Consider the following 25,323-nt stretch of genomic DNA (forward strand, 5'->3'; position numbering starts at 1 on the left):
AGAGCAACCAAAATCGATATGTTGTTTCCGACAACATCACAGAACCAACCATTCAGCACTTGCGCTCCCAGTCACGGTGCACCAGCTTAGATCATATTTTTGAAAATGCCGCATGGCCGAAAGCCAAAGCGCGATGGTGGCGGCAGGAAGCAGCGTCAGCACAGGCTCACCTGGGAGACGTATGAGTTTCGACTCGCCGTCGTTAACGCGTACGAAAGCACGGGGATCCAAGATACGCTACCTTCTTTCCGGGCCTGGAGGGCACTATGCTCGACACTAAGCGAAAGAGCATCAATATGTGGGTCAAGAAGAAACGCAAGCTTGTCGCTATATATGAGACGGTGACAGGGGCATCGAGTCGTGGGATCCAGCAGCTTGGACTGGGCACCTCATTGAGCGCGGACGGTGGGCACGACCTCGTCAGATAGGTGGGCGACTGCAGGGAGGAAGGAGCTCCGACATCGTCAATAATGCTCCGTTCACGGATCCTGCGAGTGGTAACTGAGAGTGGCGTTCCTCGTGGCTTCTTTGAGGCTACAAACTCATGACAAGGCAGCTTTTTGCATCACCACCATCTCAGCTTTAGATCAAAACCTCGACAAGGTCAAACCTGCCCAAGCGATGCCTTAACAGTGGCAAAGAACTTCCGGGTCGTAGTGCTGGCTAAAATGGCGGTTTAAGACATTGATGTGGTCTACAACGCCGACCAAACGTCAGTCTTCTTCGAGTATATCCCGACGTCTACTATTCAGAAGAAGGGCAGTAAGACAGTATGGATTCACTCGAATTGTCGTGATAAGGAACGCCTCACGTGTATGCTACTAGATAGCTCTCATGGGGGGAAGAAGCCTCTCTTCTTGGTCCTCAAAACCACCCCATCAAAAAACCACTGTCACGGCTGCAATCAACACTCGGCAGCACCACGGTTTTGGGGAGCGTTTCTGGAAATACATCAAGCGACTGCAAGACGACTTCGGCCTGCAGATATACGGCAACTCCAGCGGGTGGTGAACAGCCACAATATCGTTTGCATTCTTGCGCTACCAATTTGGAGACCGCTCTGACATGTCAAAGTCTATGCTATTCTTGTGGGGCGACTTCTCAGTCCATTGGACTAAAGATGCTGTCGAGTGCGCGAAGGATCTGGACATGGTACTCATGAAGGTCCCGCCAGGGTATACTTGCGTCTGCCAACCGGCTGATGTCAGCTGGAACAAGCCATATAAGTAGCATATCAGGCGTGCATGGGTAGACGACCTGCAGAGGCAGCTGGACGAAGCGAACGGTCGTGCTTTTAAGCTTACACCTCCCGACCACAAGAAAGTGATTGGGTAAAGTTCAACCGCTTGGGGACGTACGAGCTCAACTACAATTGCGAATGGCTTCTCCTGTGTTGCAGCAGAACGTCCTTTCGATTCTGAGCTTGCCAGCAAGTGCTACAACCTAGCAGAGCGACTTGCAGAATTAGATCTACTAGATAGTCAAATCGGTCAGGTTGAAACTGGCATTATTGATCCGCATATGCTGCAGTGTACAGCTTACTAGACCGTGATGCCCCCCCCACCACCACCACCACGTGCGTACGAGCACACGCACGTTTGGCAATGCCTTGTGTCGGGCTTCATTTTGGCCACCTCCCGTGTTGGGAGGGTTCTCGGGTCCCCACCCCCTCCTGATTTCAATGGTGCAATTACCTTTTCCGTAACTGCTCGTTTCGTATTAAACATATGATACAACCCATGATTATTAAATATGAAAGGGTGCTATTTCATTTTAGAGGTTTGTCAATTTCCCAACCCCCACCCGGATATTGCTGTCGGAATCTACAAGTGCGATACGGTACCCTAAAACCGTCCTTCTTATTAAATTACAAGCCAGATTCCAAAACAATTGCTTGAACCCAATTATGGGTAATGAAAACCTGCGGCATGGATAAAGCCAACCACACAACAGAAGCGTCGACAATGTATAATGGTCAAGAGCCCTCAATCATCGGTCTCATCTCTTTTGCTGCTCTACATTGGCGACTAATTTCCACTTTCTTCCCAAACAACAATGGCTACTCGCTTTTTGCTTCACTTGGTCAATGTCTCTTCCGCTGCAGCCTTTGTGGACACAATCGTAAGCAGGTTGCTTCCAGCCTTCTGACACATCTTCAGGAACACACGATGGCTATATGAATTGTTTCAGAGCAGCTTCAATGGCTCGATGGAGTTGTTGGGGTCTATCCCTGAGGAATTTTTAGCAATTGTGCTTCATTGGATTTACTGAAAAATAATGCGGATCACGTCTCTACACATGGTCGAAGACGCTCCCATTCGCGTCATAATTTAGCTCCGGCTGGTCACAGCAAAGTCTGTGAAGAAGTACCTGGAAGGCATTGTGATCACGGCTGACCAACAGCTGGAGAATGAGATCAAAACGCATTCGGCCTTATGCTCGAGTGTTGGGCGTATTGCGGTGTGATTACGTTGCGCTACACTATGTCAAGTATCCCTCTCACAGAAGAGCCCAGACAGGCGATGCTCGATGCTCACGTGCGGCTGCTCAAGACTCATTTGTGGGAGATAATTGCAGCTTAGCCACTCCATTGCGACCAAGATACCGCTTGGAGGCTGTGCAAGTCATAGGCTCAGCTTAGCTGTGATTCAAGCCACACGACGAGCTACCATCCGCCGTGCGCAATCTCCTGGTCAATTTTTGCCACGAAAACAACTTCGTGAGCTTAAGATGCACACAGATCTCCCCCTTATCAAAGCAATGTCACCCAATGGCCCTCTGCCTTTGAAATGCTCGAAACATACAACCCCATTTACACGTAGATCTAGAATGCGGAGGTGGTTACGGAAAACGTTTAGCCAGTGGGAAGCTCGAAAGCTTGTTGCTTTGTTTGATCATCTGAAGAAGTTTTAGAGTGTGTGCTGACGTCTTCAGCTTAAGAAGATGGACATGACAGAGGCTCGCGTCCTATTTAATAATGTAGTCTCTGAGTACCAAACATTTAGAGCCCACTCTTAAGATTGTGCACACTCCACCATTCGTAACAGGTGTTGTCAATGTGATGACAGTCAAATATGCTGAGTCAGCAACTTAGAAGTGCAACAACGCGTGAGGAAGAAGCGCAAAAATAGAAAATAACTACTCATCGAAGATATTAATACAACCCCAGAGCAAAGTAATCCTTCTCCAGTACCGTAACTAAAAGCAGCGCAAAGTTTGCTTTGTCGAGTGGTGTGTCTAGGATTTACTGGCCTTAGTTGACGTGTATGGACGTAAAGATGCGCTGCCAACATGACTTATTACCCAAAGCTCGCGCTCGAAGTCGTCTACATCAGGAAGAGCACTGCAATATTTGCCACCATCTACCAGTAAGGTAATGTGTATAATTCGGTTCCTGCCCCGTCTGATGTTGTTATGTGTGACTAAACGTATTTGTGCCGTAATATTCAGCCGTCGGCGACATCGACGATCGCGTTTCTCGTCAGCGACGTATCAGCACTTTGAAATGAGTGTATTAGTTTAACTAAGAGCGCCAGTATCCAAAGTCTTGCCTCCTTTTCCGCTTCGGCTAAGTACCGACTGACCAGCAATCCTAGAAGCGCTTGCCAGCTGATAAGCAAACCATTAGTTTGTTTTTGGACTTGTGATTCCAAAACGACAACGCACGTACGGATTTCGGTATTCTCTGATGAAGCTATGCAAATGTTGTTTATTTCTTTGGCTTACATTGTAACGGTACTAGAGCCGCCGCTACTAGCTTACGCTAAAGCGTAGAGAAAGCTCACGATATTAAAATAAATCTTAGGTTGTGAAAAAGTCAACTTTGATTTATCTGGTAACAGGCTACTCTGGGCCTCATGTAAACCACTTAAATGTAAGTCAACATCTGAGTGTAAATAACTGAGTCACGCTCCCCACTGTCTACCTTCCAGATGATCACACCTTGGTACACGCTACCCGTGTATCGCTTTGCCTACTTGTGTAATGTATTAAGCGATATTTATCTACTTGTGAAATTGAAGTTGGGCCCATTACATCACCCTCCTCTCAAAATCGCGCTTACGCCACACAAACACACCTTTGAAGAAAACTCAAAACGCCAACGAAGCGAAGATGATCGAGAACAATACGGCACAGTTGGTGGACGTCAGCACAAGCACGGCGCTGATGGCGACGGTAGACGCAGCTACCCTGGCGACGGCGACAGCCCAGACAGCAGTGGCGAGGATCAGCGCTAGAAGCACGCGGTCGCTGGATGGATGACGCTCTTGCTCCCTGGGACCTGTTCAACTTGCCAGGAGCGGAAAAATCAGATACGCTTGACACCACGAAGCAATTTTCGTCGCTCTCGTGCGGCACGGAAGAGGAAGATCGAAGGAGCTGATCTTGAGGGGCTTCGTCGCTTCTGGCCAGCCTTCATTCGACGCGGATGCCACATGCTGAAGAAAGTTTCCGTGACTGGGTGGCGTATCGCGAGGACATTCTCGCGGATCATCGATTGGGCAGGTACATGTGAAGGATTGCAGGTACGCGTAAACGAGTCCGCTTCGTGCACGTGAGAGGGAATTACAAGTCCTGTGGCACGCCGTCGCGTCCGACGCAACATGAGTGGGACAACATCTTTCTCGCTGAGCGGCCGCTCAGCGGTGAAGAATCAGAATGGATCACCAGATACGAGCCCTCACCAGTATGGATAGACGGCTAATTGCGACCTCTCACGCCAACGTCACACGCAGCGAGGCACAGCGTCTTTGTCGCCTCCTCATAAGGGTCATTCGCGTGGATGTTCTCGATCTCGCTCATATTCTCGGGAGGGTATCCTACATCCCAAGCAGCTTGGTCTTATGCTCATGAGCCACGTCCGGGTCGTCGCAGAGTAGATTAGCACGGGGCTTCCACGTACCGTGTTCCGGAGGATACCCGAGATGGATAGCGCACGCGGTAAGTATGCTTACGGATAGTGGTCTGAGCAAACGGGCCGCGGGGGCATTCGATACGTTCCACAATTCGGTGCGCGTCACCCAAGTCAATTATCGATGGTGGTCCTTCACGGCGATACAACGTTCTCCCTGTACATCCAGTGCGAGGTGGAGACTGCTTCAATTCGCGCGTTGAACGCTCGGATTGGAGCTGATCTTGTTCCTGGCGGTCGGAGCAGATCGCGTAAAAGATTTGGCAGTAGAGCTGTGATCTGCTGTCTCGCCTTCGTGGATTGAAGACACGTGTACTTGGCTCTGCACAGCAGGGTGTTCGTCCGCGAGAGCGGGCGCCTGGGGCTGATGGTTCTTTGACACGTCAAGCTCGTCGGGCTGGTCGGCCGACACGTGATCCATCCGGCGACTTGTATTCGGAATGGCGGCAGGGAAATAGCGCTTGCGTAAAAGATCGGGTGGAGTCGAAGTGACGACGGCATGTCCAGAGAAGAAGCGTCGTCTATAGCCTCGGTTACGCGGAAAATTAATGAAGCGTGATCTAGTTTGTTGTCTCCCAGATTGATAACGGTGGATGCGCGATTCCCTCTGTCGATAGGAGCACGCGGTCTCCTGTCTTAAATGCATTCATATTCTTTCGACCGCGTTTATCTACATATTCCTTCAGCTTGTCCACTGCGTTTTGCACTGTACCACGAACGAGTATTGTGATGGATTGTCGCTGCATGCCAAATCCCGGCCGAGCGGTCGGCTAAAAGCATCGAAAAAATATTTAGGTGTATAACTGGCCGTGGTTGCGGCCTGCTCGCCAGTCGTGCCATCAGGGTCGATCAAGTTCTGCGTTGTCAATGATCGGAGAGGCAGTACATTAAGGTAGCCCGATGATTTTCTTCGACTGAGATCGGGTCAAGACATTCCCACTGACTCCACTCTAAGATAACACTGCAGTCATATGCACTGTAAGACCCTTTGACACCGGTCAGGTTACTGATACACGTTCATACATCGGTTCATGTCCTGGTGGAGGCCATGACACTGGCTCGTTGCTGCAGAAATGGCCGCAGATTCGACATCAGCGCCGGCTTAATGATATTTTTCCCCAACAAGGGTGCAGCCGCCAGCATTCGTGGAATGTCCCACAGCTAGAAGTGTCGAAACACGTGGGCGGTGAGCGCTGCTCACAAAGAGCAGCGTCAGGTCCGTCGAGGATTGCTCGGCGTAGCTGAGTGCGAATGTAGCAAGCGCTAGGAACGCACTCCACCTCGTGTACGAAGTCGCGTAGTTACGGAGGGCGTCTTCCCGGACGCGGCTGACACGTTCGGGTTGTCTATCCGTCTCCGGATGTGCCGCGGTAGAAATCAGTAATTTACTCCTCAATAGATCGAAGAGGCGCGACCGAAATGCGGGTGTGAAACGACAGATACGATAAACTCCGGGGCCGTGGAGACGAAATACCACGCTAACGAAGTATGTCGCGGACTTCTCCTCGGTGATCGAGTCATCCACCGGAGCGAAATGGACCCTTTTTTGCCCCTCTCAGCACACGTTCATCTTCGGGGTCCTTCCGTACGGCTGTTACTAACGATCGACGATCGCAAGCATACCGCTGAGTCGGGTGGAAGAACGAAGATGAAGTCCATAAAAACTCCAGCATTTCGCTATTAGGAGAGGTGACAGATATTTCAAGATGACACCGTAGATGGGGTCATTGTCGTACGCTGCTGCGATCTCGTCGCGAGGGAAGGTAAGTGTGATCAGCGTCATGATGATGCCACGCAGACTGCACACTCTTCATCCTCTTGATCCGTCACCTGATGACCTCACCTGATGACCTAGCGCTCCACGTTGATTGTAATCCAGGCGCCAAAAACGCGCGTCGGCAATTCTGTGATTCTTGCCGGGCTCAAGTGGGCGACGAAGTCGTACTCAGAAAAGATAGACAGCCAACGGATGGTCCGTTGCGAAAGGTGAGAGCTCTCCATCGCTGTCCGCAACGACGCGTGATCCGTGTAAAATGCGAGTACACTCTGAGTTTGATCAGAGCATACCACATCGCTTGGCGTTCCTTGTAGTGGACCGGGTAGTTGTGCGCTGATGCAGCTTGATGATGACAGCTCTGCTAGCTTCAAGATCAGGGCAGGCGCCAAAACCATTGGCACTGATTCGAACGCGACTTGGTGCTCTGGCAACTACCCCTACGTCACATCCTTCTTTAGTATCGATGATAGCAGCTGGATAAAGCCATCGCTGCTCTTTGTGAACTTGTGCAGATAATTGGCCTTGCCAAATCTTTACCAGATTGGCCGTTTTGCATTTTTTTCAGGAATTCTGCGTTTCTTGCGGGATATGCAGACTTTTGAGACTATTGTGGTACAGAGTTATCGTCGTTGTAGCTTTACATCGACGAAAATGAAAAAAAAATGTATTGATTTGTGGGCAAAGTACACCAGAGGGTATTTTTCAGCAGCAAACACGACGACAAATCGCATTCAAGCTAACTGAAGTCAAATCAACATATTCACCGACCATAGACCACAGATTGTTTGACCTTTTGCTGGACTTATCGCTCATCACTTCGACAGTTTATTTCAGCGAACAGCTGGCGTGATTCTCGCTCACGTCAAACATGTTCAGTCTCGGGGTTCTTAAGAGCCGCGTCTTCGCGTCTGAGTGACTACATTTATTCCCTTTCTCGAACGGAGCTGGCAATCCTTCACAGCGACATGTCCAACGCTTCATATAAAAATCTTAGCGAAAACGAATGGGAAATCTGAAGCTACCGCTCTTACAGGTGCAATACGGAATTGTGGATCTACTCGCGTTTGATTTTCTCCAGCGTTCGATTACCACGTCGCCACACCATGCTCGCTGTCAGCGATGGCTTGCGGCACCGCTGGCTCCCGCCAGAGTTTGTAAAAAATCGCTGGTGTATGGTGCAAGCAAATGGTTTGAATTTTGGCCTTATCCTTTAAGCTGCGTATTATAGTCAGCCATCAGCCATGCTACGATAAAAAAAACGAGTTCGCAGCCAGTATCTTTCCAATTTACCACCGGCCGATGCAAACATCAGCCCAGCACGACAAGTGATTACACAGCAAAGTTTATAAATCTACCTCCCTCTGAGGATACAGACAGCGGGTTACATTCGGACTTTGTATCGGAGAGTAGTCCAATACAATTACTCTTATATCAAATGAACAATATCGTTACGCACTGGCAGCAGCAAAACCAATGCTGGTTGCAATCTCGCAGCTATCGACACCAGGGCTTTACAAAACGTCAACAGAGCTCAAGGGAGAGACCGCAGGTTTTGTGAGAGACGTGCGGCTTAATCAAACTGCTACTGGAAGCAGCCTAGACGGAGGTGGCTCACGTACCAGGGGAAATCTGGACGGGGCGGGCAAGACCGAGAATGGTGCTTGCAAGATCAAGAATGATCGTGGCCTAATGTGGCATAGTAAGGTGGCCTATCGAGTAGAGAACGAGAGCGTCCAAGGACGTCAAGTGTAGGTGACCGACTCGACAGGCGAGGGTGGCATGGTCGACATCAACTATATCGCTGGTTGATAGCGATGCGGGTACGATGTTGTGGGTGGCACGAGTCAGCGGCTAAGTCACACCCAGGACGGAGGGCAGCGGCCAAAAGAGCGGTAGAAGATAGCGTGGGTGGATAGGAGTTCGGGAAAAGGAGGGCAGGTGTGGACGGATAATAAGAGACGACGGATGAAGAGGAGCAATGTGACGTGGAGCAAGGATAATTTGGATAGCAAAGGGCTCTCTTGGTAGCATTAGTTGGCTAGGTGGGCTTCGGTATGTGAGGACCACGAGCGTGTGGCTGGCCGCTCAACCCTCAGCTTAGATTGCTACCGGTCGAAGAGCAGCTGATACTTAGTAAAGATGGGTGGCCTCAATAACACGTGTTTTCAAGGGCTGAAAGGCGAGAGATAGCGCGGGGCGGAAGGGGGAAATATGGTAGCGAGGAGGTCGAAGTGATCGCCTGAAGAGGCAAGCTTAGATGCGGCTTGCTGAAATGAGTTACGCCTAAGCCCGCTCCCAACCGGTGCGTTTTCACGACGCATGCGTCCTAAATAAACACTTTGCGATTTGATTGGATAAATTTGTGTACCATATACAGTACACTAAGAAATGCATGCGTCGCTATGCGTTTTCGCTTGGTCCAATCAGAGTCCACCCCGTGTACTTCACAAAAATAATGCATTTCATACCACACATTCTCTCAAATAGTAAAGATCGCGACGATGGCTCCAGTCAGACACCAGCAGCACCAGCTAACGCGACGATGCCTCCCTACTACACGACAACGTCGCCGAATGAAAGCCGACCATGAACGGTGCAGTCTTATTATTTGCCTTGTTGCATACAAGCGTCCCCAAACGGCCAAGAAAAGCGATCCTGTTGTTAGAAAGAGGGTGTCATGAAGAATCATCGCAACCACGCTTTTAAAAGAGAAGGCATTCACAAGATATTATCGTATGGACATCTCATTGTTTGAAAACCTACTTTCCATTGTGGCCCCCTACCTGTTACTGACTACTTCCAGTCTCTTCGACGAACCCTGTACTTGTGGCACTGGCTCAAGGTATTATACCTTTGGTTTTCTACTGTAGTCAAAAAGGAACTGACGCTGTTTTACTTTTCTAAAGATTCGTCCTGAAGCGCTTAGCAATGTTCGTGGTGGTATGTACGCAGTCGATGAATATGACTGACTTGCGACGTCGTTCTCTACTCCAAGCCGCGAACGCTGAAGCGCATCCTGTGCTCCACCCACTCGTCAGATCAGCAGCGAGAAGTGAGCCAACCCGTCCCCTGGCACCACTTAAAACAAAAAGGCGAAGCCAGACTCTGACTTAAATGTGCTGCTCACACTCGTTGGGCGGATTGCAACCGCTCGAGAGGCCGAGGTGGTGGCCCTCTGAAGAGAGCAAGATCAAGACATATCTGCGGCTGAGCATTTCAAAAAGCTTGATGATATTAGGAAGCGCATTGGTGAAATTGAAGCCGAGACGTGCTGCTTCAGCCCCATCAAGCTTTGACTGCAAAGAGATCTGGACTTTTTTCTTGAAGAGAGACAGTGTATCATGGGCCTTGTTCGCTCTCAAGCACTTTCATGTTAAGATGCTAGCAGTGGCGTTGTAAGCACGTCAAATACCTCAACGCTTGCATGTCGACCCTGCTATAACAAGTATAATTGCAACGTATTCAGCACCGTTTCTATTGGTATCTTTCTCATTGCTTTGGCATTATTCACTTCTCTTTGAAATTATTCTGCCACGCTTCCACATCTTGCTCCAGTTCACTCGCCTTATTTCTTACTGCCTCGTAGTGCTCACGTAGCTCCTGGATCTGCTGCTCAAGCACATGCATTTCGTCCGATTGGTGCGTTGTTCGTCCAAATTGAGACGTGTAACCAGTGGTTCTCTCCCATATCAAGCTCTTCTTGAGTGACGACACCATCTCCAATAAACGCTTTACTATTACCGCGTAGACATGTCGTGACCCACAAGACTTCCCGGCGTTTGGGTTACTGAGAGACGGCTTGACAGTGACAGTTGCTTTACTCGACGATTCTGGAGCGGTAGTATTTTATTATTAATGTCTTGATCGAAAAGGACGAGATGTTATTGGATATTTCTTGAGACGCATGAGCCAATGGCAGACTAAAGATTTCATTCCCGACCGGAGCGTGAGGGGTAGGGCACGCATGCAAAGCATGCGTTCACTTAACGCACCGGTTGGGAACGGGCCTAAGCTGCATGTTGCATATGTATATACGAGATTTACCTTGCGAGACACAGTACACAGGGGTGCTGGTCGGCGATATTGTGTCATTATCCCTGTTCCTATTCGCTTGGCAAAGGTCCGACGGCCAGTATCTGTCTCGTTGGTCATCCGTACAGCCTCCCTACGCATATATAAGGTTCAAGTGCTACCTAGGTACTAAAGCGTCACAATTTACGCGGCTGCCCCAGGAAAGAAATCGAGAGAAATCGTTGCAAAGTTGGATTTGGTGCAGCTGGAGCTGGCTATTAATATGTCTATATAACTGTCTAACATGAAACTCGATACAATCTGATGATAGAAAATGCTCATAAAGTAAAAATCAAATGGTTTTGGAGGTAAGTAAGTGTGATCGTACATGAAATCGCATACGGTTGCTAATTGCACCCTCTGAAAGGGTCGATTTTAAAATATGGATAGATTCATGCTTCGTCAAGTACTTCCCACACAAAAGCTACAATGTGCACCACACTTTAACATGACCACTAGATCAAAAAGTGCCCTTAAGGACCGTATTAGCTAAAGGTGGTCAGCGAGTTTTGGCTAAAATTTGCTGGATTTTCAAGAAACACAATGAATTATGGCATAGTGATCAAAATTGAGCATTGAGCGTGCGATTTTTGCACATTTCCTTTAGCTGCGGTTCAGCAAATACGGATAGATTTAACAATGCGTTGCTCAGCCTTGCAATTATTATACATGCAGGTGGATTGAAGCTAGCATTTTGCTAAATATTAGGGCATGAATCTTCTTTTTTTCACACATGGGCTGTTAATTTTAGCGCATAAAAATGTTGGCAAAAAAACAAATAATCTGTACTTCGTAATAACATTATCTTGCCCACTTTATTCAATATAAACAAGAACAAAAAAATAATGTAAAACTGTAAGCTTTATGGAGTACTACTTAAGTGCCCTCCTCCCAACTTGGGAGGGGGGAGTCCCAACATGGAGCCTATTAGAGGGTGGGAGCTACCTACGAAACCCTGAAGTGGAATTTGGAAGAAATCCCATGAGTAGTAATTAAAAACGTAAGTACACTCGCCTTTGCTAATGGATGCCTTCCAAAAATATAGTAAGCACCTGACATACCTGCAGCAGATATTGCAGGCATAACGATCGAATAAAATCCGTGGGGCGTAAAAATCGTCTGAGTAATCTACCCTTCCCCTATATTTAATCTCTGTAGCCATCTTATCGCTAGATCTAGAATTTTGTATTAGAAATGCTGACCATCGCTCTGAACTGACCCACAATCACTCTCTCTCTGCATATATCTCGCATATCTCATTTTTGCGCTCAAGTTGAAGAAGCCCACACTTTCGAAAATCGGTCGTTGAGGGCAAAGTGCCGCCATCGTAACGAAAGGTACGTACTCAAGAAGCTTGGAGAAGAATGTTTGCTAATTGGCTTCCTACTTGCAGGAGATGGTTCACTCGGCCACGTATTGGCGCGAGCGGTGCATTGCAGATTCGTCGACGGAGGAGGAGAACACGCCGCCTAATCTCCACACTGGTGTTGCCGATAATCTGGACGGGTACAGCTCAACAGGCACTTCGTCTGTAGTGAGGGATACGCCGCCGCGCAAGCCGAAGCCGGGGGGCACTCCGACAGTTGGTGAGGGGTTGCGGGCATCAGCATCTCCGTCACACACGCGCGCGCCACGCAGCCCGACGACATCATCACCGGTGATGCTGGGGGCGCCTCCATCGCCACTGCTTCGTCCGCGCCCAAGCGTTCCTCTACGCGAGCATCGTTCATCACGGCGAGAGCGTCGGGCTGCTGCTGACCCATACCGCCGACGTCATGGCCATCCTCGTGAGCCAGCGTCATCGTCGCCTAACCCCCGGGGACTCCTGAGAACAAGCCCCATCTCGGCTCTAAAGCCGCGTGTTGCTGTGTCCCGTTCTCGCGACCGCTTTGTACCTGCAGACTGGCCGTGTCGAGTGGCCAATCTGCGCACCCCGTTTAACCCGACCGGTTTGGTGTTCCCGACGGTGGCCCACTTCGGCTGGTGTGAGTGCGCGCTGCCGTGCCGTGTGGGTACGTGCAGGAACTCACTGATGCAGATTTTCTGCACGCCAGGCTGCTGTCCTTACGAAGCCAATTGTGGGAACGCCTTGGGCGAGTCCTCTTCGGTTTTCTTGGCGCGGAATGTTTGCACACGGCAGTTGGCGGTTGTAGCGGCTGAAGACATCGAAGCGGGTGAAGTGCTGGGCGAATATTTGGGCGAGTTAGAGCATGTGAGCGTCAATCCCCGCGGCCGACCTCGAAACGAAGGTTATCGTCTTGTTATGACACAGAGACCGGAAAGGCCGAGCCACCCGATCCGTGTCGCAATCAACGCAGAGAGCATGGGCGGCCTAATGCGCTTCGTTAACCACTCCTGTGCGCCGGTGGCGCAGTTCGTAGAGGTGTCGAACGGCCGTCGCACCACCGTTGTCGTTGCCACGACGGAATACATCCGGGAAGGAGAGGAAATCACCGTCGACTACGGGACGGATCTCTGGTTCGTGTGTCGTTGCGGCCTCGCGACCTGCCGCCACCGCGAGATCCAGAAAGAGCAGGACCCGTAGCGTGCGTGCGGGTACCAGCAAGATGTGAGCGTGATGAGTAGAAGCGATTACATACTAACATCCTGTGAATGAATGTATCCATCTTCGATAGTCCACGCTGGTGTTGAAGTGAAGTTGTACGTCTCTTCATTTCGAAGCTTTACAGTCTAAGTTGAAGCTGAAGAACGGGGTTTCGCGCCAAAACAAGAGCCCCCAAGAGATACCAACGGTAAGAAAAAGCTTCGGTCTCCGTTAGCGCACTCGGTTGGGCGCCAAATCATCTTGTAGCTTCTACTCACGCTCGATTTTGGTGGATAGAGGCCAAAGAGCGCCGCCGGCGCCGCGCAAAAGCGCGGCGCTGACAAGGCGAATTCGGAGCTCTCATTACTGGTTTTGCCAAGCTTCGGGCAAGTCCAACCCCCGTTCTCGACGTAGCCCTCGTCCTTCAGTGCCCTCAGCGTTCTTAACGTCCCCGGTATAGTTAAAACCTCTCCTGTGTTCCCGCTACAGCTTTACTAACGTTTTGTCTATCGATTCGCTCGTGTTCTTACTTGTAGATGGCTAAACTAACAGGGAGTACAAACTACAAACTTTCTGAAGTGCAACGACTGCTAACTCTCGTCGAGAAGTTCCTGCCACTTGGTAAAGATGAGTGGGAACGTCTGGCAATCTCCTATAACTCAAACCGAGGTCGTAGCATCTCCGAGCGTGATTACGAGAGTCTGCGGTGAAAGTTTAAGATGCTCTACAGTACCCGCAAACCAACGGGTGTGGCGGACATGCCTCCACATATCAAGGAGGCGAAGCTGCTGAAGAAGAACATTGATGAAAAGGCGGGGGTGACGGAAATGGACGACGGTGCCGATGTCGACGGCCAATTCGAAGATGAAGAGGACGACCAGCCTGACTTCAGCTTTGACTTGGAAGGCGTTGACGACATGGTTAACACCTCCGCTGTAAGTGCAACCAGCCTCCACTCGGCCACCAACATAGGCGAAGTGTCGGTCGAGCTGATGGATTCGGCTGCTGGGCGCGAAGGACTAGAGGCGTTTGCAAACACTTCGGGACCGTCCCCAGTCTGTACCAGATCCTCGCAACGACAGGACCGATCCACCGGTTTGCCGAAGCCGAACGTGCCGCAAGCTTCGACCTCAAGCGTCATCAGCGTGGAGAAAACCGCCTCGATCCGAGCTGACGACACAGAGTATTCGAAGCGATACCACACGTCTTCCAACCGCCTCGGCGGTGGCAACCTAGCCGAAATTCGAAGCATCAGTGGACGCAAACGCGGAGCTGACGGCGACGATGACCTCTCGGAGGCCAGCTACGCCAAAGTGAAGAGAGTTAAGGCTACGAAAGCGGCCAACCAATTGAAGAAACGCCTCAGTGACCTGGAGACAGATTCCTCCGCGGTGGGGGGCAATATCGTTGAGATGATGATCCTCATGCGAGAGGACAGCGAACGCAGAGGTGAAGCTCGTCGTGCCGATGAAGAACAGCGCCGACGCAATGAAGTCGCAGCACGGGAGGCCCTCTGGCACGCCGAGAAACTTGAAGCTGAAGAACGCCGCCGCCAAGAGAAGATGGAGATGGAAGAACGAGCTCGTCGCGATAGGGAGGAAGCCCGCGCTCGATCGCAAGAGCTCATGTATTTCATTGGTGCCCTCTTCAAGAAGGAGTGAGAAGATATACGGTCAGTGCTTCTAGCGTTAGAAGTCTTATCCAGAAACCAGCCCACAGAGGGAGGAAGTCCACTTCGTAGCGTTGCATATTGAGAATAGCCCTTGATAGAGAGCGAAAATCCCACAAACACGATGCTAATTGTCCGTCATCTCCGCTTGTATATAACTCGTAGTGAAACTACTCATGCAAAGGAACTTTGCCACTGTTCTTCAAATACATAATCCCAACCCCGTGTTACAGGGAGATCTCCATCGCGCCTGTAAACGTCGTTCGGATTTCCGAAATGCCCACCGTGCGGACTCGGTAATTTGCCATCCGAAATAGGTTGTTTAGTCGCAGTCCACGGAGCTTCTGGTCGTAGGGAAGCGGCAGGTTCAAGCGACTGTAAACCTTCTGCACGCTGCCCATGCCCCACTCAGCAGCCTGTCTCACCGACGTGATGGCGTTGTGCAGGGTGCGCGCCGAGCTTCGTAGCGACGGTTGAATCCTCTCGAGATCCCCGTCCTTCAACGGCGTCAATATTCTCCCGGTCATCGCCGTGGAGCAGGGAAACGCCGAATCTGACACGACGTTCATGCGCACATCCGGACAGTAAGTAGGATCCAGGAGCTTCATGCGAAATCCCAAAGAGGTGTCGGAATCGTTCCAGGACCCAGGGCAGTTATGCTTGGACCATATGATGCACCCGTCGGCGGCGAAGCAGATCGTGCCGGTCACCAGCACGGAGTGTAGCCATCCGTTATACATTGCATTTTGTAGGTCAGCATTAGATGGTTGCTGCACCTGAAACATATAGACAGCAACAGAAGAATATTAATTGGCATGTAGCAATAAAGAGAGTCAGTATAGAGACCCACACGAAAGTTCTTGCCGTCTATGAACCCGAACGTGTGTTTCAATAGCGGCTCGCGGGAATTGACCAGCGTCGCCAGCTCTCGCTGTCGAGATGGCGACGGCCATGAAATACGTGCTAGATAGAAGTCCTGAAGGGCACGCGACAATGCTTCTTCGGCCTTACGTAGCGAGCGCGACAACGTGCTGGGAGGAACCCCGAACAACATGCACAGAGTCGCGTTCTCCATTGAACCCACGTAGAAGCAAAGTACAAGTCCTAGGGCTTGTTGGTGATATCGTAGCTTCGGTGGCCGACCTCTACTTCTCGCCGAAGGAAGGTGGTAGAAGCGCGAGAATCTTTTAAGTAGGTGTTTAAAGGCAGCTCTGCGTAGTATATAGTAGCAGTTGTTACGAACAGTGCGAACATTATCCGCTCGTCAATAAAACCTACCTCGTGAGGCTTGTAGCGTTTATGAAGTTCGTGTCGAGGCCGTTCCGGTAAAGGGCCATCCACGCGGCCGCACAGGGTGTATCCAAGCATGACACCGTCAGGTAGTGACGTGTACGCATGGCAACGCGCCACGCGCTCTCCATCATCTGCTGGTGCACTTCACGGCGGACACTACCCAAACTAGCTTCGCGCCACGAGTGTGCGGCGCTCAATAACAGCAGCACGTCAACGTCATCGTCCTCCTCGTGCATCTTGTTGGCGAGAGTCTCTAAAGGGGAAGTGGTGAGCTTCAAGTACAATTTTTTTAGTCCAATAGAAATTGCCGCAATGTATAAAACTGCTAGTAAACTCAAGTACCTTCTTGCGGAGGGGACACTTTGCACTGGCCTAGGTTCCTCCTCTTACTAGATTTGTGGTGGGGCACAAAACATATAAGTCGACATAGAGGTCGATAAAACCTGACATATCTGCTGCAGATATGTCAGGTGCTTACTATATTTTTGGAAGGCGTCCAATAGATTATCGGAGATTTTATTAATAAAAGATAGAACATTTATTAATCAATACTTCAAAGTATTGTAAAAACTGTGCTACGGTGCCACCCATTCAAATGCTACATTTTGGAGGGTGGGGTAATATTATTAATAGATGGATGGTGCACTTTTCCATATGGATGGTGCACTATTTCATGTTTTTATAAATGAAAGGGATTGCCGGCAACTCTAATAGATAGACCAAGACTGTTCAACCCCGCGATGGTTCATGATTCTTCTTGTGGTGCTGTGGGGGCAGCGTCTCGAGCTACCGGTAGAATTCGAGCGTGGCATCGCCGTGATCAAGAGCTTAAAGCGCTGGGACCCAGAATAGTGTTCCGCACATAGGAAATTGCTGTAGCTAACGGTATAATACCGGAATTAACGGTATTTTTGCAGCCGATCAATTTTTGTTAGCTACGCAGCTACTACTACATGTAGTATAATAGTACTGTGCGGCAGCTGAGCAGGATTTGATTGGCGGATAAATAATAAAGGGATTTGTAAGTGACAACTTGAAGTTGTTTTTGTGGCACCCGCACGAGCAAGTCTTCGTGGCATTTTCATCGCTGCGCGTGGCCAACATGGTTGGTCCAACAAATGCGTTCTACAGTACAGTACAGTACTACATGTAGCATGGCCTTGCTGCATGTAACGTGGCCATAGTGCCAGCAGAGGCCATCAAGTCATCGTCACGACGCCATACATTCGGGAACGGACACGATTTATCGGGGTGTTGACACTTTCTCGTCTGCCTCCTCTAGAATGGATGGTGCTTCGCCTTTCCAGGCAAGCAGCACGAGGCAAGAGAAGCCCCTACTCGCCGAGTAACTCGGCGGTTGCCGGCGACGAATAAGCGATCTGACATACAGTACAGCACCGTACATGTATTTATTCGTCCGTTCGACGCCGATTGAGTGTTTGAAAATTGCATATCCTCGCCTTGGATAGTCAGGATGGCCCCGATTTGCGATGTTGTGGAAGTCCCACTGGGACTCATTGCAGCTGACTCGGACGCTGCCTATCCAGGTCCAGCGTTTATGGCTTCAAGATCATTCGCTTCGCGCTTACATGTACAGGCACAGCTCAGTAGCACTAACATGTAAGTAGGTCATTCAGAGCTCTCGAGTCGATGTGAAAGACTACGTTCAACCCGAACGCTCGATGCTCGAAACGCTTGAGCCACACTTGCCCAGTTGCAAACCACCAGCTGCAGGCGCCGAATACTGTATTTGTCCGCTCGGCCTGTCGCGTTGCATCAAGCAATGCATGAGCCGATCAAAGAAGCTCACCAGCTGAGGAGAGCGTCGAGTCAGCTTTTCCCTTTCGGGTGATTGTGGAGTGTCAACGTGAAGGCTAGAGCTACCGATTAAATGTGAATGATCTTGAGGATGGATGTCATGTTCACTTCAACGTTGGAAACATTTTAGACCGACAAGCTCTCTTTCGCTATGTCATATCCCTCTAGGCCATAAATTCATCGACAGAATCCTAAGCGAAGCAAGATTTGTCCATTCTTGATCCATGATCTCCACCCGCGCAGTGTGCACACGATTTCGACTTCGCCTTGGTACGCTCACGTTTCGCCCCCTCCAAGGTTAACCGCGTTGTATCGGTATCAGCAGTGCGTTCCAATGTGAGATGCACTTCGCTAGTCATCTCTACACAGGACAACCACCAGCCGGTGGACGGCGCTGAAATGGCAAGGGACATTTAACAGAGCCCATCCGGATCTCGCCAAGCGCGCCGCATGGCAAAACAAGAGCCACAAGTGTCAGGGTGCCACATGGTGTGCATCAGCGTTCGTGTCATGTCGCTGACATCTTGAGAGCGAAACCCTGCAACTGGTTCCTGATAGGAACTTCCTGTTGCCGCCGCAACTTCGCTTGTGCTTGGGGCTCACCCCACAGGTCTCGCTAATTTTCCCCAAACCGAGACGAAATGGCACCGCTGTTGCTTACAAAAATCCAACGCTCCGCGCGCGGCTCCACTGAAGCGTCTAATATCCTCGAGGCTAAAGTAGTCCAGCATCTTTGTCTGATACCGCCGATCTATCCGGTGTTGAGGCTGCGATAGTCCCGCCGCATTGCACTGGGCGACCACGTATTACCTGGATAGGCCACCAAGGCTTTGGATCGTGCAATGCGGGACTTCGTTTGGGCTTCCAGTTTGCCCCCGCAACTCAACGAGCGAGTTCTGTTGCAGCCATCCACGCGGTCTCCCCAATCTCTACGGTGGTCTTTGAAATGGAACGCCGAGTGGAAGCTTCTGGGCTGGCGCCGTCCAAAGTACGCCAGCTAACTTGGCATCCTTTCAAAAATACTGCGAAATGCAGCGTAGCATACAAATCTCAAGTCTACGACAGTTATAATGGCCACCGTCCCACTGTCGAGGCGATCTTTAGCGTATATATATTTTAAAGCAAAAATTGCAGTTGTTACGCTAGTCAACTGAAGAAGGATCTGGCAATGTGGCGCGACCTCTTTTTTCATAAGAATAAGGCCGCCGTTATCGCTCCAACTCGCTGCGTTGGGTGGCGTCTCCATTGCGCCAACATAAATCAGCGCTACGGCAAAGAAAGTGTATGGACTTTAAACCCTGACAACGAGTTGCTGTTTCGTCTCGGCGAGGTAAACCCGCCACAAATTTGACGCGCTGCACACACACACCTGCCCTGCTGGCCCTAAGTCTCAGTAACTTCCTGAGTCCAAGGGTAAGTGTTTTGTTAGTCTCAGAGTGACACTGCCGCAGAAAACAGCCGAGGACAGAACACTGCAGAAAAATCTGCTCCAATCCAATCCTCTGATCAAAGGTGCTGTGACGAATTCGCAGGGAAAGTCAAAAGCTTGCAGATCGCGCACCGGCTGACCAGGGTTAACGTTAACTCGACTGCCTCCGCGCGCCGCCCGGCTGGACACCTGCACTGCCATTTGCGAATTTGAACTTGAACGCACAAAAGGCCCAGCGTTTGAGAAACAAAGATCAGCTTACCACCCAAACAAATTGCAAAAGTACATGTTAACAGTGCCCGACCAAGCAATGGACCACCGATGGATGATGATGACCCAGGCACGGAACACCGCCGACTTCGACAACCCGGCTTTTATGCAGGAGACCGACGACATGAAGCGCCAGCTCATGAGCACTGGTAGCCCAGCCATCCACCTAGCCAACACCGCGTCGACCATTGCTACGATCCCATTACTACCGTCCATCGGCAGCATCAGCCCTGCCAATACCACGACCACCTCCCGGTTCCCGGTCGTCGGTACCAGCAGCCTTCTCAACCCTCTCAAGCTCGAGTACTGCAAGTACCAGGGCTGCGCTAACTTCGGGAAGATGCAGGGGTACTGCCACGACCACATTCACGGGCGACCAGCTCCTCTATTCCCGTCCCCGAACCAGACGCCGTTCGTCCAGCCGACTACCAACCCGCTCCCAAGCCTCGTGCTACCGTCTCCAGCCGCGCAGCCTCAGTATCTGCCAGCATTGAGAACAGTGGTGCCCACGCGTCCTCGTGACCGCCAGTCGGTGTCCGTATCGGCGTACCAAAGCTACGATCCGTCCGTACAGCCCGGTAGCCCCATGTACACTACCACAGCAGTGACCTACAGTGCACGGTCTCCTATCTTCACTAATAATACGGTGTTCCTATCGGCGACGCTGAACAAGAAGCCCCGCATCGTAGCTAGCCCCACCCCATCCACCAGCAGCACCGGCAGCTCCAAACCAGTAGCCAAGTGCCGTCGTGACGGGTGTGTCAATGACGCCCGACGCAAAGGTCTTTGCATGGAGCACGGCGGACGTCACTTCTGCAAGATGCCCGGCTGCCACAAGTGTGCTCACCGCGGTGGCTTCTGCATCTCACATGGCGGCGGCCGTCGCTGTGCGGTGGCCAACTGCACTAAGAGTGCTCAGTCCGGAGGCATCTGCTACTCACACGGAGGTGGCAAGCGTTGTGCGACCGAGGGCTGCACTCACGCAGCTCGTAGTGGCGGCTTTTGCATCAAGCACGGCAAGCAACAGCGAGCACTTAAACAACAGCAGAGCTAAACCGATACAGTACAAGTTCGTGGCGTAGACACCATGTAGATAGGAAGTACTGTATGAAGATGATATGATATGAGGCGTAAATGTCCACACGATGTCGCAGTAAGGACCGTTCGAGTCCATGGAAACAATACACTGTACCACTAGCAATCCTCATCGCTATCATCTTGGCAGCCTACAACCTAACGCCCGCCTTTTTTAATTAATGGAAGGTCTACTTGGACGCAGAGTCCACTGCAGAACATCGTCCATCTCTTTCTGCGCGCTCTCGACTGTTCGGTCGCACGTGACCTCGGTGATCGTCTGATGACTTTTGCCAGTCGTGAACCACCGCACGAGGTCTGCGGACGTTTGCTCCAGGTCGTCCTGAGCCAAGTCGAGCATTCGACGGGTAACTTGCTTCGGTGTTCGCTCCTCCAGCATCTCCAACGTCGCGGTAAAACGAACCAGCATGTTCATTTTGCCCAGTCGACGGTCCAGTTCCCACAGCTGCTGGGCCACGTAACGAGGTGTCGAGGACACGGAGTCATCTGGAAGTGACGAGCGAGGAAAGCCATCGAGACAGTAGCTCGAATGTGGCGTGGTCTGTATGAGAGTCGCTACTTGTTGCAGCGCTTCATTGTTGCTGGAAACGTTAGTAAGATCGAGAAATCCCGCTAGATGTCGTCGACAGAAGCCCCGTGCCACCGTTTGATAGAACGAGAAGCGGTGGCCAACCACGCCAAAAAAGCGCGGACGAAGACGCGCCACGACGTCTTGAACCACTCGAGACGAGCCGCGTGGGGCGTTTTCCAGGAACCCGACGACGTCGATGGAGATCGACGACTTGGAGGCCGATGCAAAACTCTTAACAAGCTGCGAGAGCTGTGGACTCAGCGCTTGAAACACCTTTCGCCATCTGATTGCGGGCTTCGCAGTGTCGTCTCCATCGCTGCCACTGTCATTGATGAGAACGTGGCCCTGCTCTTCATCTGAATCACCAGCCGAGTCCTCGTCGTCCATCGCAGGATCTCGAACGCGGACTTTGACGTGCTGTAAGATCAAGATCTGGTGCATCGAACACCCGATACGAGCTTCCAAAGCATGATAAAAACTCGGTGACGCCGGTGCTCCAATGACCAAACAGCGTGGAGCTTGTACGGCTTGGACTTGGCGTTCCAAGCCACGAATTTGCTCGTCTTCGTCGTGTAAAACGTGGTCGTGTTTGAACTCGATGACGTCGTATCCAAGCGGTGCCACCACGTCACGAAGCTGCGGCAAGTGCAGCGTGTCAACGCTGCCTACTAGTGCAACCACTTGTTTGCTGAAAAAGATTGATCGCAGCTTGGAAGGACCGTTTGAGCTAGCCAGATCTAGCTGCGAGATATCTGGGTGAGCGTCGAAGGCTGCAAGAAGTTCTGGTGCGACAGGCGAAGCCGACGAGTTGTGAATCACGAATCGCGGACGACCAACAAGGTTGAGGAACTCTGCGGCCTGTGCAGAAGTCTGTGGATAGCCGTACAAGAGGAACTTCTCTCGTCCCGCTTGAGCACGCAGCAACAACTCTCGCAGCTTCTGTACGGATGGGGTGACAGTAGCACAATCGATCCAGAGAAACCCTTGAGTTCTGGCTGCAATCCGCAAGCATCCAAACTGTTCTAGACCGTCGCATTCGCCCAAATAGCAGCCGATCACTGGAAGTGCAACGTTCTGTAGTGCCGCGTAAGCTGCGACACGATCAACGCTAACGGTTGAGTCAATCCAGACCTGCCTTACAAGGCCTTTCTTTCGGAACACTGTCACCCACGCTGGAAGTTCTAAGGAACTCGCGGTAGCTTTAAATCTGAGTTTCTTCTGTCCGATATACAGCAAACTTTGAGGTCTTCCTACTGTCTGCTCCAGCTCTGCAAGTTGGATATCTGGCCACGGGAAGCCGAGTAGCATGAACTTTTGTCCGAAAGTATTGGATCCGGGCAGCAGCCCGAAAATTACGCGTCGGATGGCTGTCAGAATTAGAGTTGATGAAACTTTGGATCCAGAGCGCAATAATTCGAGTAGAAGTCGAGTATCGTCCGAGTTAATGTTAGAGTTCGTCAGTAAAGTGATAACATCTTCGAGCGTAACCAGGTTGAAGCCGAACTGAGTTGCAACTTGGGTCCATACAATAACAGGAAAAAGTTTTTCAGGATCTACTAAAATGATGATGTTGGGGTCAATTACGGCTTGAAAAAGGCCATGGAGAACGCCAGCTTTCTCAATCTCTTGTGTCTTTGAAGGGATGTTGAAGTGGAGGACTGGTACCTCAAAAAAAGGAGAAGTTTGTGTGATGACACCAGCTGAGTTTTCGAGATCCAAACGAACAATGAAGTTAATTTGCCACTCAGCAGGAGCTTGAGTCTTGAATTCATTGTGGAAAACTGAGTTACTCGCGAAATCTTCACAACCGAAAAGTACACAACGACGTCGACCACAACGTGTCAGTGTCTTCACGAGATTAGCTACAGCCACATCCGGTGCGGTGTGTTTCTCCAATTCAGACGCGACATCGACAACCCCGTAGCGATTTTTTTCCAGCTTCTTACGAAAAGTATCGAGTAGTGCATTGCGCAACGAATTGACCGACGTATCCAAAGTAATCGCGACTACTTTATGTGCTTTAAGAGTCTTTTCTCCGTCAACAACTCGCTTCACGGTAGTTGCCTTTGGTCTACGAGCGGAGTCTGAAGTGTTGTACATTTCGGAGCCCTCTTCAAGTCCACGAGACCGATAGCTTACAAGCCACTCACCCAGCCATCGACACGCTTCCAGAGGATCAGACAGGTTTTTCTCAACGAGTTCTTTCAATCCTAGAGTCAAAATCTTCTCAACGCTGGTGTCCGATATTCCAGAACTTGCAATCGGTCTCTGGGCCACGGCTTGTGCTTTCAAAGGGGCTGTCTGTGTTGATGTTGATGCAGTTACAGCACTACCGAAGAAGAAACAGAGTTCACGGGCAGCACTGGTACTGGAGTCACTGCCGTGTGTGGCATTCCGAGTACCATCAACACCGAATCGTGCTCTTAATGTCCACGGGTGCGTCTCACGGGCCGTCATGCTATTAATTGGTCCCATGAGGCCTCGCCAGGCTTTAATGGCGTGTGTACGTGCCAGATGCAAGACTACAATTTCCCCACTTGTCATAAATTCCAACAGCGTATTGAAGAAAACTTTTCCACGATGTTCAGCGTAAAACGCGCCGGCTTGGTCCCGAGAAAGCAGCAGCCGACGTTGACGCTCCACTTTAAACCCAAACACGTTGGTCATACGCAGTATTTCAGTAACAACCTCAGGTTTACAAGCAGCGTTTGGCTTGATGAGACCGAGTGTGGACTCGACTGGAGTTCCCTTGTCAAAAATCGGTTCGGTGGTATTTCGGATGCTTAGTTTCGGGTCGAAAGAGACGAATAACCCACTTTCGAACCCCAACGCATCGTCGTCTGCTGTCTCGTTGGGGTGAAGTTCGAGCGGGAGCTCTACCGATGGTAGTTTAGAAACCACACGAGCTCGGACTGACTCCGGGAAGTAAAACTTCGCAAGCTCCACGTTAGCAGGACCCACAGCGAAGCGCAGAGTGTAGGTCAAGTCGAGACCTTCGAGGACGATAACATCGACACCTTTACTACCCGCAGTCTCCCGTGCGAGCTGCACCACACTCTCACACGTCTGAGCTGACCCCGATGTAAGGGTGACTCCACAGAGAGCGATAACTTGATCGTCTGAAAGAGAACAGCTCTCATAATTTTCGACTACAATTGCTTGCGCCTCCCTTCCGATGGTCGAAAAAAGAGTCTCTTTAGCATCGGGAAAATTTGTGTAAAACGAGGGAAATAGTACTATTGTTGCCCGTTCAAGTTGTGGCACTGGCGGTGGCATCAGGAAGTATCGTTCTCGTCGCGAACAACACACGTGTGGACTGCTAGAGATGCCGTTTTGTACGGTATTGAGTCCACAAAGAGCTCGAAGTGGCCACTGATCGTGAGGGGTCGAAGCTGCGAGAGCCTTCTTGCGAGCAACGACGGGGTCCCAATCTCCAGCCAATTCGACCCATTTCTTGATTGCAGCGTTGGCATCGCCCAACGCCAACGCTGCAGGTAGCTTGAGTACCAACGCGAGACTCGGACCACTGGTGATCGAGTTCAAATAGGCCGCAAACGATTCGGGGTCGTCTTTGAATCGATACTGCTGCTCGTACGTAAAGAGATGTCGAGCTTCGGCTTTTGTCAACTGGTGCATGCGTCGCTGGATGGTCTCAAAGCCTTTATCATTAATCCGACTGAGAACAGTTGGTATGATGTGGCCATTCGGTAACAAGAATGCAGCCTCGACTGCTGAGACTCCAGGGATCGAAGACGAGGGCTCTGTAGAAGGGGTAGCATCTGATTCACTGTCATTGGCACTTGAAGTGAACTTGAAAAAGCCCGTCGAGATCTCTGGTTTAAAGAACACCACGACGAAGGCGTCCCCGCCCAT

General features: G+C 50.8%; 4 protein-coding genes across 4 annotated transcripts; 3 read left to right on the forward strand and 1 right to left on the reverse strand.

Annotated features, from left to right (window-relative positions):
• Window positions 1-266: 266 nt before the first annotated feature.
• PITG_10072 (uncharacterized protein) lies at window positions 267-1,335 on the forward strand (the record flags this gene model as incomplete). The annotated part of the gene is made up of 4 exons (XM_002902559.1): window positions 267-405; window positions 682-762; window positions 1,106-1,175; window positions 1,239-1,335. 4 exons carry the CDS (start codon window positions 267-269, stop codon window positions 1,333-1,335), a joined length of 387 nt encoding a protein of 128 aa, XP_002902605.1.
• A 16,406-nt stretch (window positions 1,336-17,741) lies between these two features.
• Window positions 17,742-18,605, forward strand: PITG_10075 (uncharacterized protein; the record flags this gene model as incomplete). The annotated part of the gene is made up of 2 exons (XM_002902560.1): window positions 17,742-17,887; window positions 18,506-18,605. 2 exons carry the CDS (start codon window positions 17,742-17,744, stop codon window positions 18,603-18,605), a joined length of 246 nt encoding a protein of 81 aa, XP_002902606.1.
• A 1,303-nt stretch (window positions 18,606-19,908) lies between these two features.
• PITG_10076 (uncharacterized protein) lies at window positions 19,909-20,838 on the forward strand (the record flags this gene model as incomplete). Its single annotated transcript, XM_002902561.1, has 1 exon — window positions 19,909-20,838. The coding sequence occupies one exon, from the start codon at window positions 19,909-19,911 to the stop codon at window positions 20,836-20,838; it is 930 nt and encodes a 309-aa protein (XP_002902607.1).
• Window positions 20,839-21,033: 195 nt separating this feature from the next.
• PITG_10077 (Nucleoside Diphosphate Kinase) lies at window positions 21,034-25,323 on the reverse strand (the record flags this gene model as incomplete). Its single annotated transcript, XM_002902562.1, has 1 exon — window positions 21,034-25,323. The coding sequence occupies one exon, from the start codon at window positions 25,321-25,323 to the stop codon at window positions 21,034-21,036; it is 4,290 nt and encodes a 1,429-aa protein (XP_002902608.1).

Source organism: Phytophthora infestans, genomic scaffold (assembly GCF_000142945.1).
Source record: "Phytophthora infestans T30-4 supercont1.17 genomic scaffold, whole genome shotgun sequence".
NCBI lineage: Eukaryota > Oomycota > Peronosporomycetes > Peronosporales > Peronosporaceae > Phytophthora > Phytophthora infestans.